Below are 14,241 nucleotides of genomic sequence, written 5' to 3' on the forward strand. Positions count from 1 at the left end.
AGGTACACTGGCTTACGCTATGGTTGCATCAGAACTGGTTTTTCTACTGTAGGACATAACACCCATCCATTGAACAAAAAAGGAAAAAGCTACGACGTATTACGTGTTGTCTAAAGTGATCGCTAACCTGCTGGAACAAAGTCAGCATGTGTGCTCTGTCCTGTCACTGGTGCCTGTATAACCATCACCGACGAAAGGACAGGTCAACTCTACTGTCACTAGTGGAGAGTGAAAGGGAAGGAGTCTAATCATCACATTAATACAGAGGTTCTCAACCCAGTCCCCAAGGCACACCTAGCCAGTCAGGTTTTCAGGATACCCACAATGAATATGCGTGAGACTGATTTACAAACAATGGAGGCGGTGCAAGCAAATTTATCTCATGCATATTCATTGTGAATATCTTGCAAACCAGACTGGCTTGGTGTGTCCCATGGAAGTGACAAGTCCCTGATGAGAATGTTGTGCCCCAGGACTTATAGGCAAATGTACCCCTGAAACACTTCCTAATCTTACGGTAGCAAAGGGAAAGGGGGCTGATAGCAGGCCGGTGGTCAACACAGAAAAATGACTGGGCCCCAGTAAAGAATCATACACAAGTTCATTAGATTTCAATGAATGCATCAGGGCCTCCTAGTAGAGAGCTGCACAGGAATGGGGATTGCAGGAATCCCGCAAGGATGGAAGAAGTTGCCGCAGGATTCCCGCAGGAGTGTAGTCAAAATCTCTGGTGATGTCAGAATGAGGCTTGAAATGCACTGAGAAGGGCAGCTGGAGCACCAGACTGAGGTTTGGAATGTTCATTGGTTGAGTAGTGAATACAGCCACCCCCCCCCCCCCCCCCCCAAAAAAAAAAAAAAAACCACCCATGGGAGGCTGTTGGGGTCAGGAGGAAATGGAGGGCTGTATCGATTCCTGCAGGCACAGGTGGGGATGCAATGGATCTTAGCAGGTATTGATGGGTATGGGTTAGATTCCAATGGGGATGGATAAAATTTGTATTCCTGTGCAACGCTCTACCTCCTAGATAAGAATATCAAGCCACAGTATGCTTTTTATTTGAAGTCCATGCTGATAACATTTACTAATTATTGTGATTTATTTTTTCTCTAATGGTTTTGTTTTTCCCCTGAGTGGTTCTAATCCCATAATTTAAATCTGCTCACTTCATCCACTGGCCGCACTCCATCCCTTGCCACCACCGAGGATGGATGTGGAAGTTTCAAAAGCAGGGATAACTTCTCAGGGTATGAAATCCAAGTACAGGAAAAGGTAAGCCCCACTCAGGCTGGTCGAGGCATGCTTATGTGTTCTTTACAGGATGTAAAGTCTAAAGGAAGCAGAACATGCAACCTACAAGGCACCATCTAGTCTTATGCTTGTGGTCAACAGTGAGGAGGTAAAAAGGTCAAGAGATAAAGGAGACAATCAACGTACCAGATCACACTCCATAAAGCAATTATTCCATGCACATGCAAATTGTTATTATTAATAAGCTTATTTTAGAGACAGAATACAATGTGTTACTTTTTAAATCTTGTCTCCCCCCCCCCCCCCAATACCAAAAGAATAAACTCTAAATTTGCAAATTTTATACTATGTCGGCAGGGGGGATTCTAGTCAGCTTATTAAATAATACAATACAAATACAAATACATGAGACACAGTCCTTCAACAGACAGAATTAAGGTAATGAACAGCCAAGATGGTAATAAAACCACCCAGGCTTCCCGGAAAACGTCCCTGGAGCAATGAACGGGGATGATAGATGAGGCTCAGCAGAGTGCACATCATGCATATCATCATATCTGGGTCCTATCAACCTTCTCTGCACAGAACGAGCTCTTAGGCACAGAGAGCAGTTCACCAGGATGGTAATGCAAGTAATGAATGTTTCATTTAGCAGAATGATCCAAATGCATTAAATACAAATTGAAAAAGAAAAAAAGACACCACTTTGTTCTGATTGGTTCTTACCTTCTTTCTTGACCGAACAAGCGGGCCACCTCTTCCCTTCCAGGGCTTCTTGCCCGAGTCCGCTGCTCCAGCCGCTTCCGTTCAATCTGGAAGGCCTCGCGGTTACTGATCCTCCGGGCTCTGGGGATGTCGGCCAGCACTGTGTACTGCCTGTTGGCTCTGTACGAAGGGGAGAAGCTGGATCTCTCGCCTTCCCTCCCGTCCACACTGGTCTGCGTGCTGCTGCTGAGATCAGAATCCAAGGAGCTCACCGAGGAGCCAACGGCTGCTCGTTTGTAGAGCTGGGTACCTGGGGGAGAAAAGGGGTCGCTGTATCCCTGGAAAAGGGTTACAGGGGAACTGTACCTGTTGCTGGGTGTGCCAGGGCTGGGAGGGGATGCCATAGGCTGTGGTTGCAGCTCTTCTGGCTTCAAGTCTGGCTTGGTCTTCTCCAAGGAAAAATAGCCACTTTCAACGCGAGCTTTCCTGCCATTTTCTACTCGATCTCCATTCGCTATGCCCTCATCTAAAACACAAAACAGGTAAATTTTAAGTCAAAAGTCTTGGGAACAATTGAAAATTCTACAGGGTGAGGAAAAAAAAGTAACCCCCCTAGAGTTCTTTACAGTTTTCTCAGCAACCGGTTAGAATGGCAACGGGAAATTTGACTGCTTTATTTGTTGTTACTATCTACTTTATGTGCCGAGTGGAATATCTTTTGAACCTGCGAAAATTGCTGGGTGGTGTGGTGAAACAGAGGGTTTTCAAAAGCCTGTGAATTGTAATATTTTAATGCAGTATATTTCTTTTGTTTGGCCAGCAGGTGATGTTTGTTCTGTTGCAGAGAAAGCCGTTTTCTTTTCAGTTTAGCCCTGTGGAAAGGCAACCTGCAATGCCATTGGCAGATATCAGTGCTCTGGGCTCTGATTGGCCCTGGAATTCAAATCCACCCAAGAGATAGTGGATTTTCCCCAGTCTCAGATAGGGAGTGCAGAGGGTAAACATTTCTGCCCTGAGACATTGTTCAGACCTGTGAGCAGTTATTTTCCTGACACTCCCCAGGTGCTACCCAGATAGTGACAAAGTGTTTAGATAGATTTAATATTGATCCTTATTCAGTTGCCTGTTATTGCTTGTTGCTTTCCCATCTGTTTCATATCGTTCACTGTTCTATTTCTGTGATAATAAACCAATTAGTTTATTAGCTCTGATGTCTTGGACTTACTAAGAATCCTGGTGGTTTGTATTTTGGGTCTGAGGGTCCTTGCCAGGAACTGTGGGACCTCTGGGAGTGTGGCCCCAGTGTCCTAGAAATCACCAGGGAATAACTTGAGAGTGGGAGACTAGCCCAGAGGCAAGCAGGATCCAGTCAGTGGGAGAAGGGTGTCAGTATAGAGCATGTGCATGGGTGCAGGTGGGCCTGAGCAATGCTGGGGACAGACCTTCCAGGTGACTGCAGGGTTAACCCCAGGTGAGTTCTAGGCGTTCCATGACAGGTGGTTACGCTAATGTTTGCACTGTAAAACTACCATTATTTCAGGAAACAAAATAGAAACTGGGTAGCAGCTTACTGTTAATGATGTCACAGTGATGTAGACTTTCGTCTGGGGAGCAATGCTGGAGGCCTATCACAAGCACCACCCAAAGCTGCAAACAATCGCCAAACTCAAGTGCTGCAGCTGATCTTGGACAGCCTGCCACAGAGACTGAGCAACAAAGCTGTTAAGAACTTCCCAAAGCGACTGAAGGCCTGTGTTAAAGCTGGGGGTGGATGCACTGAGAATTCACAGTGACTGCGAAATTCTGACACATCGTTCGAATGATATCATTTTACTGTGTTCTAGCTCAAAACATTTTTAACATGCAAAAATCGCTAGATAGTAACGCTAAAATGTAAGTAACATTAGCATAACTTAAGATAATTAAATGTTGTTTAATCAAGTACTAGTAAAAATGGCCCGTTTCTGGCGGCGATGAAACGGGCGCTAACGGGCAGGGGACTCCCTTCCCCTCCCCTTACGCGTGTCTCCCTGGTGGTCTAGAGGTACCTGTTCAGTGAGGGCAGGAAAGAAAGAGCCCCCTCTTTCCTGCCCATAGCGGTGGTGGTAGCATCGTTGCTACATCGTGTGGGAGTCCGGCTCTCGGCGTTTCAAAATGGCCGCCGAGAGTTGAAGTCTCGCGATGCAGCTTGAACTCTCGGCGGCCATTTTGAAACACCGAGAGCCGGACTCCCACACGATGTAGCAAGGATGCTACCACCACCGCTACGGGCAGGAAAGAGGGGGCTCTTTCTTTCCTGCCCCCACCGAACAGGTACCTCTAGACCACCAGGGAGACAGGCGGAAGGGAAGGGGAGGGGAGGTGACGGGGGGGAGGGACGTTGCTGAGGGTGAGTGTGGTACCGTGGGCGGGGCGGTAACATCTAAGGGGCGGGGCTATGTGGGGAAAGGGGCCGGGTTGATGTGGACGTCCTGGGCGGCTGGGAGTTTTTGGAAGGGGAGGATACTGCTCCCCGTGCGTTAATTAGCCTTGTTTTCGTGTTGCGCCCTCCGTTGAAGCGGCTGCGTTATTGAAAGCCCTGCCCGTCTCTAGCCTTCCCTTCGAGTTCGTTCCCTCAGAGTCCCGCCCTCGTGGAAAGAGGAAATGACGTCAGAAGGCGGGACTCTGAGGGAACGAACTCTAAGGGAAGGCTGGAGACGGGCAGGGTTTTCAATGACGCGGCCATTTCGATGCAGGTAATCAGGGGAGCGAGGCGAATTGCTGGGTGGTTGGAGGGGGGCAGGGGAGAGAGCAAAATCGCTGGGTGGCTCGGGAGAGACCTGTGAAGTGACGCATGCACGGCACGTCGGTCTACTACTACTACTACTACTTAGCATTTCTATAGCGCTGCCAGGGTTACGCAGCGCTGTACAAGTTTAGACAAGGGGAAGGACAGTCCCTGCTCAAGAGAGCTTACAATCTAAAGGTAATAAGCTATGTAGTCAGTGTAGGTATCTGGAATGGGGAAGGTGGTTAGGCGCCAAAAGCAAGAGAGAAGAGATGGGCCTTGAGTAAGGACTTGAAAATGGGCAGGGATGGCGCACGGCGTATGGGCTCAGGAAGTCTGTTCACAGCTCATTTATGTGGTAGGATAGAACACAGCAGCAGAGAGAGGCCATGAGACTTCTCCAGTCAACTCAGTTTATCCCTTGATACAATACCACAGTCCAGGGCTTCCCAAATCAGCCCAGAGACCCCGCAGCCAGTCACATCTACAATAATTAGGTACTCACAAATTTATCTCAACCATATAAGTTGTGGATATTCTAAAATTTCTAGTGGCTGCAGAGTCCCCAGGAGAGGTTTGGGAAGCAAGGTCGTTCTCTGGCTTTTCTCCTCCCTTCTTTGCAATGAGGGATCCTCTGAGTTCATGCCAGGATTCCTTCAGTTCCAGTACTGCTTTTGTCTCCACCATCTCCACCGAGAGGCCATTTCATGCATTCACCACCCTTTCCATGAAGAAATATGTCATGAGGTTTGAGTCGCATATTTACTTCTCATTCAATAGATAGATCTCTCTGTCTCGGTTTGTGGGAAATATCCTTCCTGAGCGCAGTGTCTGTTGCTCCTGTGTCATGGAAGCAACAGTAACAGTGCATTTTGGAGAAACCCTTACAAACCAGAGGCTCATTTACAAATACGCCCCCAGCCACGTTGCCTTGTTGTAAATTTCTTATGTTTCTGTGCGAGTCAAAAGCCACATGTCGCGTGGGCGAATAAGTCTCGTTAACAGTGTTGATTAGATTCATGGCTTATTGGAATGGTTGGTTCAGAGCCGTTTGCTTGCTTGTAGAAGGTAAAAGTTGAACCATATGCTGCAGAAAAACACTGATTTATCTCATCAAGCTGCGGGCATGTTGGTGCAGTTCAGCAATGTCAAAATCCTCCCACGTATTAGCTGATCACAAGGCTCGGCAAAGCATCCACAAGCAGCTATAAAAAGGTCACGTTCTGCAAGAGGGTGTCACCCTCCCCAAAAGGCTTGTGGGAGGCAGTCAATGTGCTACACATTTCATCAAAGGACAGCTCACGTGCTCTGCACACACGGATCCAATGAGATGGAAATCGGGAAGCACATTTCCACAGTGCAAGCTCTCTGCTCTAAAGAAATGCATGCCTTCCAGCCACACAGATGTTCAACGTTTTTAAAGGTGTTAATCCACATACAGAACATACCTAGCTGGCATGTGATAATTTGATGCAGAGAGGAGGTGGGGGGGGGGGGGGGGGAGCCGTGCTGATGAGCCCCTTTAATTTATTCTTGTGTTACGGGAGTGAAGAGAAGTCTAGTGGTTGTGTTTTGGACTGACAGTTGACCAGACACATGCCATGCACATGTACAGTACAGGTCAACTGAAACCGAATGAGCGGCTGAAATTCGCCATTCAGTTTCAGCCAGAACTAAAACCGAAACCGGCGCTTTGCAGGTCCTCCCAGGCCAGCTGCCACTGTCACTCTCCAAGAAGGCCAGCCAGTTGGCTGGCCACCTGACCCCAACCCCTCTGCCCTCCCACCACCCGAATGGCTTGGTGGTCTAGTGGCTTCTTCAGACAAGAACGATCCCCAGTTGCTCTTGCCCTGCAGCTTCCACCTCCACCCCTACCCACTTTTAAGGGGGGGGGGAGGGGGGGGGGAGGCGGAGGTTTTCTGTTTCAACTGAAAACATACAAGTATTTTTGGTTGAAACCTGAATCCAGATTTCAGGTCATTTTCAGTCCTGAAACCAAAATTCGATCGGTCTCTTAACATACACAGACACAAGCTTTCTATTTTCATGGCTTATGTACCCTGGGGGGCCCCAATTGGCTGCCCTTCTACTACTACTTAACATTTCTAGAGCGCTACTAGGGTTACGCAGCGCTGTACAAAATAAACAAAGAAGGACGGTCCCTGCTCAAAGGAGCTTACAATCTAAAGAACGAAATGTCAAGTTGGGGCAGTCTAGATTTCCTGGGTAGAGGTGCAGAGGTTAGGTGCCGAAGGCATTGAGAATGCTGGCCGTTTGTCCCTACTCTCTGTTTTCTGTCTTTTGGCCAGTTTTTGATCCACGGTGGGACGTTGCCTCCTGTCCTATGGCTTTCTGATTTCCTTAGGAGTCTTTCATGTGGTACATTGAGTGGAGGAGTAGCCTAGTGGTTAGAGCACCAGTCTTGACATCCAGAGGTGGCTGGTTCAAATCCCACTGCTGCTTCTTGTAATCGTGGGCAAGTCACTTCATCCTCCATTGCCTCAGGTACAAACTTAGATTGTGAGCCCTCCAGGGACAGAGAAATACCCAGTGTACCTGAATGTAACTCACCTTGAGCTATTACTGAAAAAGGTGTGAGCAAAATCCAAATAAATAAAATAAATAAATGGCTTGTTCAACTGTCAATTCAAAACACAACCACAGAACTTCCCTTCACTCTTGTAACATACAAATAAAAGGACTCATCCCTACTGTCCCTGTCTCCCTCCTCTCTCAGTCTCTCAAGAAATGCAGCAAACATCACAGGCCATAAAGGCATGTACTCTACATGATCAACTCCGTAGATATATGGCTGACAGATCTGAATACACCATCACAAAAGGAAGTGTATTCAGAAGTAAAATCAGGGAATTTCTTCATGAAAAAGGGTGGTGGATACATTAAATAGTCCATCCTGGGAGGTAGCAGAGACAAAACTAGCAACAGAACTGAACAAATCCTGGCATGGAACCAGAGGATCCCTTGCAAAAGGAGACAAACTTATTTGGCTTTGTTGAAAAATCTCCTGGAAATCAGAAGTAAAGCGACAAGAGATCAGAAAACACCCACACGGTTCGCATCAATCATGAAATTTTTTTTTCATAGGCCAATCACCCTGATGTTGACATGTGGAAGGAAACCTAGGCAACGAGGCCAAGAGGTTCCAGCGTGAAGAATGTCCCAGCAAATGCCATTCACATCTCCAGGTTAATACCACAATCCAGAAAAGATTTATGAGACAGACAGGACATCTCTTAAGGGGCTGCTGCCAATAACAGCAGACTCAGACACGTCTGGTCTGTGTAACTCAATGCTCATATCCTTCCACCACCCATCTCAAAGAATAAGGAGCAAATTTCATAAGCCAAGGCCCTGCAGGGCAAGCGATGGCAAGGGAGTTCGTCCACAGAATAAAGTCACTGGGGTAACCACACTAAGAAGCTAGACACTGTGGATGTGATCATTTTTCACTCATTAACCTTCCATTGCCTCAGGTACAAACTTAGGGGTCCTAAGTCGCGTAAGCGTCTACGCGCGCCCAACGCGTGCCAAAATGGAGTTACCGCCCGACTACTGCGTGGGTCTTGCGGTATTTTCATTTTTGCCACCCGTCCAATATGCACGTCTGAAAAATATTTTTTATTTTCGGGCGCACGTAACGGACGCGCACCAAGTGGCATTTGGCACACAAAGGTCATTACCGCCCGGTTAAAGCGTGAGTCTTTACTGCTAGGTCAATGGCTGGCAGTAAGATCTCAGACCCAAAATGGACACGCAGCCATTTTCATTTTGCCACACGTCCATTTTCGGCAAAATTGTTTTATGTTTCAACATTTTTATTAAAGCTTCAATCATTAAACATCCAACATATTACAATTACTTTTTAATTAACAACCAAAGCTGCCTGATGGAGTTATGTAGTAGTCTCATCAACCACAATTTTTTATCAATTTTCCTCCCTCTCCCCCCTCCCCTTTTCACCCCTTTTGGTACAACATTGACATCTTCCAAATTGGCAAAAAATTAAGGCGGCTTTGTTTTTTACAGGCGCAATAAAAAATGGATGGTCACGTGCCCAAAACCTGCGCCTACACTACTGCAAGCCATTTTTCAGCGTGCCTTTGTAAAAGGACCCCTTAAATTGTGAGCCCTCCAGGGACAAAGAAATACCCAGTGTACCTGAATGTAACTCATCTTGAGATACTACTGAAAAAGGTGTGAGCAAAATCCAAATAAATAAAAAATAAAATTATCTGGATGGGGTAGCATAAAGCTCTCCTGGGATCCCAGACTGTATAATATGACGCACCATGGCAGGATTCCAGGGTGATAATGCTGAGCCCATGAGAGAGAGCATGAAGTTAGGAGAGAGGGTGTGATAAGTACATCACCACAGAAGGTGACGATCCATCATGGGAAGAACCTTTGGATGTTTTCCTTACAACAGGGAGCAACCTCACTGTGGATGCCAACAGTTCTCCTCCCACTGGAATCAGTGGAATCTGGTCAGATATAAACAGCTGAGAACACCATCTGTCATCACAGCTCAGGGCCTGGATCTGTCCTGAAACAAGAGACATTTCAGACAGCTGCTGTCTCAGCTCAAGGCAAGGAGCTCTGCAAATGCAGGTCCCCTCTCACCTAGACAAATCCTTTAGTAAGGGATTCTTTACCACTTTCTCTAAAGAAAGCAGTGGCAAGACCATCGATTAAAGATACAACAATGGCTCAGAATTGGGTGGGAAGTTACAGACCTATATCGCCTCTTCCTTTTCTCGTTGAGATGGTGTATGATCAGCTTGTACATTTCCTTGAACAATATAATATACTGCAACCAAATCAATTTAGATTTAAAATTAATCACGATGCAGAGACTTTGTTAAGTTCTCTTTTGGATACTGTTAGAACCGGCTTGAGAAAGGTAGGCGTTACTTTCTGGCCTCACAAGATATATCATCTGCATTTGACACTACAGATCACTCCCATCATGATCTATTGGCCTAAATGGTGTTTTTAAATGGTTCTTCTCTTTTCTTTCAGATAGGTGTTTTAGTGCGATGAAAGACTGACTGTTCCACAGATTTTGATATTTTTACAGGGGTCCTTCAGGGCTCTTGTCCGTCTGCAGTGCTTTTTAATATTTTTCTTTTAACACAGAGGAATCCTGTGCAGAAGGAATGGATCCTCAGAAGCTTAGCTGAAATTGGGTGGCGGAGCAGTTGGGGGGAAGAAGGGGTGGTGGTTGGGACGCAAGGATAGGGGAGGGCAGACTTATACGGTCTGTGCCAGAGCCGGTGATGGGAGGCGGGACTGGTGGTTGGGAGGCGGGAAATACTGCTGGGCAGACTTATACAGTCTGTGCCCTGAAAAGGACAGGTACAAATTCAAGGTAAGGTATACACATATGAGTTTGTCTTGGGCAGACTGGATGGACCATGCAGGTCTTTTTCTGCCGTCATCTACTATGTAACTATGTAACACTGTGCAGACTCTTGAATTGTTTAGGCTTACAATTCTGAATTTATGCTGATGATACTCAGTTTTTGGTTCCCGTTGAAAAATCATTAGAAGACACTTTCGGGTTTCTTAGACTACGTTTGTCATCAATAAGCCAGGGGATGAACGCTAATCACTTAAAGCTAAGACACAGATTCTGCTGCTTTCTGGATATTTTTTTGATAATGTTCCTGCTTATTTCACATTTGGAAATAATGAAATTCTTTTAGTTAAAGTTCGTAATTTAGGAGTCATCTTGGATTCTTCTCTCACTCTAAAAATTCATATACAGAAAATTATTCAGGACATCTTTTTTTAATTGCGATTGTTGAGATGTATCTTTACATCTTGTTTTGACTATATGGTTGTTGGTTTTTTTTTGGCAGGATTTTTTAGGAATTTATTAAGTGTGTTACAAGTGGTGCAAAATGCCATGGGCAAAGTTTTGGTAGGATGCTCCTGTTACATGCATATTTCACCTGTGTTGAAACGACTTCACTGGCTTTCCACTGAACGCAGGATGAAGTATAAGATAACATCTTTGGTATTTAAAGTTTTGAATAATAAAGTTTCTGTGCTCATTCCAGCAGGGCTACATTTTTACCAACCAGTAAGAGATTTGAGATCCACAAATAAGGCCCTTTTGAAGGTTCCACCTTTTCAGTCTGTGCATTTAGAGGAATACCGTTCAGCCATATTTACAACAGGTGGCTAAACTCTTTAGCAGCTTTCGAATTCCTTACCCCTCAGGTTGAGAAGGTTTCAGAATTTAGATCGCTTAAAAAAAAAAAAAAAAAAAAAAAAAGTGGAAGACATTTTTGTTCATCCAAGCAGATGGCGAAGTGTGATATTTATGTACTCAGAACCAAGTCTTCTATTATTAGGTTTAGGAGCACTTGTAGCTGGGGGTGAATTTTTGTAAGGATTTTGAGACTGATTAAAGTATTTTATGTATGTTGGTGTTATTATGTATTATGTTTGATTTCTTTTATTGTATATGTTTTATTTGTAATCTGCTGAGAATTGTTAAGATCATGCGGAATATAAGTATTTTAAATAAATAAATACAACGCACATATTGAGTGTGCCTCTCACACAAACTCCCCAATGCAAAGAATAACCCCTAGGAGACGTGATTCTGTAAAAGCAACGAGGCATCCATGCAGGAGAGTGCCGAGCCCAAGAATGACACAGCAAAGTGGGTAATGGGTACATAACATTACCTGCTGCCATATGTACAGTTACTTTAATTTGTACCGCAGCAGGGAAACCACCATGAAAATGCCAGTCTGTCTATGCCCAGGTTCCAGAGTTTAATCCCTGCGCAGTACAGCACCGTGGGGGTAACGACCATGGGACTAATGTCACACCTACTTATTCAGCATTTGAACAAGGAAAGACCAGAGAGAAGGGGGAAGGGGAGCATAAAGACTCAGGTGGATGAAGGAAGGTAGATTTCTAAGAATTCTCCATTGCTAGTGGCTGTCTAGCTGCCACAGGGCAGTCAGTTCATCAGAGCAGTCATGGAGGAAGACGGTGGGGAGAAATAGGTCTCTTTTTCTGACAGGGACACAGACTGTTCACAACATTAGGTTCTAAAAGGACCTGTAATGTTGCTCACCCTTTCTATAAGACTCTGCAGTCTGGCGGTCACCCTGTTTACGTTGAGGAGGTCAACTCTGTCTGGCCATCCACACGCACGCACGTACGTACGTGTGTGCAGTTGGACGGCAAACAGAGCACAGGTGAGATTGCACGAGAGCGAGAGATCACGTTACACAGGAGAGAGGAGTGCTGGTGAGGTCACTGAGCCCTGCCAGCTGAAGATGAAATCTCACAGCTAGTAACCAACAGGACAATTCTGTCACAAGATGCCAGCAGTTCATCAAGCCTTGTACACATCTGCTGAGACAACTGGCATTTCTATGCACACTTACATGTTACCTTAAAGAACAGTGCATAGCACAAGAGCCTCAGCTGCAGGAGAGATTACATGTGGACAGGGCATGGGCTTATGTCCAACTTACACATGTAACTTAACATAAGACTAGCCATACTGGGTCAGACCAATGTTCCACCTAGCCCAGTATCCTGCTTCTAATAGTGGCCAATCCAGGTCACAAGTACCTGCAGAATCCCAAATAGTAGCAACATTCCATGCTACCAAAACCAAGGAAAGCAGTGGCTTCCCCAAATCTGTCTCAATAACAGTCTATGGACTTTCCAGGAACTTGGTCAAACCACTTTTAAATCCAGATACACTAACCACTGTTTCTACATCCTCCAATAATGAGTTCCGCAGCTTAACTATTCGTTGAGTGAAAAAATATTTCTTCCCTTTTAAGTATTTCCATGTACTTTCTTTAAGTGTCCCTTGGTCTTTGTACTTTTTGAAAAAGAGTGAAAAATCAACTCACTTCCACTCAAGATTTTATAGACCTTAATCATATCCCTCTCATCTGTCTCTTTTCCAAGCTGAAGAGCCCTAACCTCTTTAGCCTCTCCTCATGTGAAGGAGTTCCATCCCCTTTATCATTTTGGTCGCTCTTCTTTGAACCTTTTCTAATTCTGCTATATCTTTTTTGAGATACAGAAATCAGAATTGAAAGCAATACTCAAGGTGAGGTCGGCACCATGGAGCGATACAAAAGCATTATAACAGTCTTGGTCTTATTATGCAACCCGTTCCTAATAATTCCTAGCATCCTGTTTGCTTTTTTGCCTGCTGCCACACACTGGGCAGAAAATTTCAGTGTTTCGTCTACAATGACACCTAGATCTTTTTCTTGAGCGCTGACTCCCAAGGTGGACTTTATGTTATGTGCATTGCACGGTGCACTTATGCACGCTCATTTATGTCTGTCATTGACCTGATCACACCTATACGTAACGCCAATGTGACTTGCGCTAGGATTCTATAATGGCACCTTGGCGAACAGATGCCGTTAAAGAATTGGTAAAAAGTGCACACAGCATCAGCGTGAGGTGCCAAGTTTCAGAATTATCCCATGGGGGGAGGGGTGAATAGGTGAAGCAATGTGGGGGGGACTAGGAAAAGCAATGTGTGTGAGGAAAGGTAGATTAAGAGAAGCTGGGTGAGTGGGGGAGGGGAGGGAATAGTTGGGTGATTGGGGGAGGGGAATAGTTGGGTGAATGGGGGAGAAGGGTAACAGCTGGGTGGGGGGAGAAGGGGAACAGCTGGGTGGGGGGGAAGGGGAATAGCTGGATGCGTGGGGGGTGTGGAAAGAATAGATGGGAGTACATGTGTGGGGGGAAGGAGAATGTGGAGGAGGGCAATAGGAGAAGAAGTTGTGTCTGTGGGAAGGGGGATAAGAGAACAGGGTTGTGTGTATATGTTACCATCCTGTCTTTCTCCTTAGATCTGACCTTTACTTGCATTCTGTAAATGTTGTGGCTAGTCCAGAAACAGTCTCATACACACTGGATAGTGTGAATATAGCACCCACGCTACCCGTCCATGTATATCACCAGAAACCCTTGAACTCTCACTGCTGCAAGTACTGATAAGTGAAAAAAAACACTCACTTGCCCATACATTGGTCTTTCTGATGGTAGCGTACTGTTAAAACTATAAAGCAATCGCTCGGCAAAACAAGAAAAAGAGAATCCACTCTCACCTTACAGACAACGGGTGTCCCGGATGCAGGACCTCTGAAGAACAAAGTTCCACACAGGAGACGGGCTCAGAGAACCCACTCTTACCTTCTTTCCTCTCTGGCACAGGTTCAGCGGGGGAGCTGATGGGCGGCGGCTGCTCTTGCATGGGACTCTGCAGTAGGCGGCTACCAGAGTCCACCAGGTCCTTGGCCCTCAGTTCCTCCTGCCAGAGCGTGGATTTTGTGGTGGGAATTCTCTCTGCAGTCGGAATGTTGCAGGCACTCGTCACAGCCATTTTAGCAGGACCAGGCTCCTAGGAAAGAGCAGAAATAAAAAGTCAGGCTAACGTGAAAGTACACAGGGTCTGGGAAAACCCAAGACCCCTCATATGGTTTCAAAATACT

At 45.7% G+C, this 14,241-nt stretch overlaps 1 protein-coding gene across 3 annotated transcripts in view; it reads right to left on the minus strand.

Moving 5' to 3' along the window:
- The window catches only part of MPRIP (myosin phosphatase Rho interacting protein), a 266,000-nt gene that overhangs the window by 85,218 nt on the left and 166,541 nt on the right, over positions 1-14,241 (minus strand). For 2 of the 3 annotated variants that reach the window (XM_030212573.1, XM_030212574.1), the window contains exons 6-7: positions 13,943-14,150; positions 2,323-2,482 (exon numbers count right to left, since the gene is read on the minus strand). In XM_030212573.1, the coding sequence (XP_030068433.1) occupies positions 2,323-2,482; positions 13,943-14,150 (368 nt within the window). Of the gene's footprint in view, positions 1-1,977; positions 2,483-13,942; positions 14,151-14,241 lie in introns of all 3 variants that reach the window. The other variant, XM_030212572.1, reaches the window with a different exon arrangement.

The sequence above is a fragment of the Microcaecilia unicolor genome, chromosome 8 (genome assembly GCF_901765095.1).
Source record: "Microcaecilia unicolor chromosome 8, aMicUni1.1, whole genome shotgun sequence".
Classification (NCBI taxonomy): Eukaryota; Metazoa; Chordata; class Amphibia; order Gymnophiona; family Siphonopidae; genus Microcaecilia; species Microcaecilia unicolor.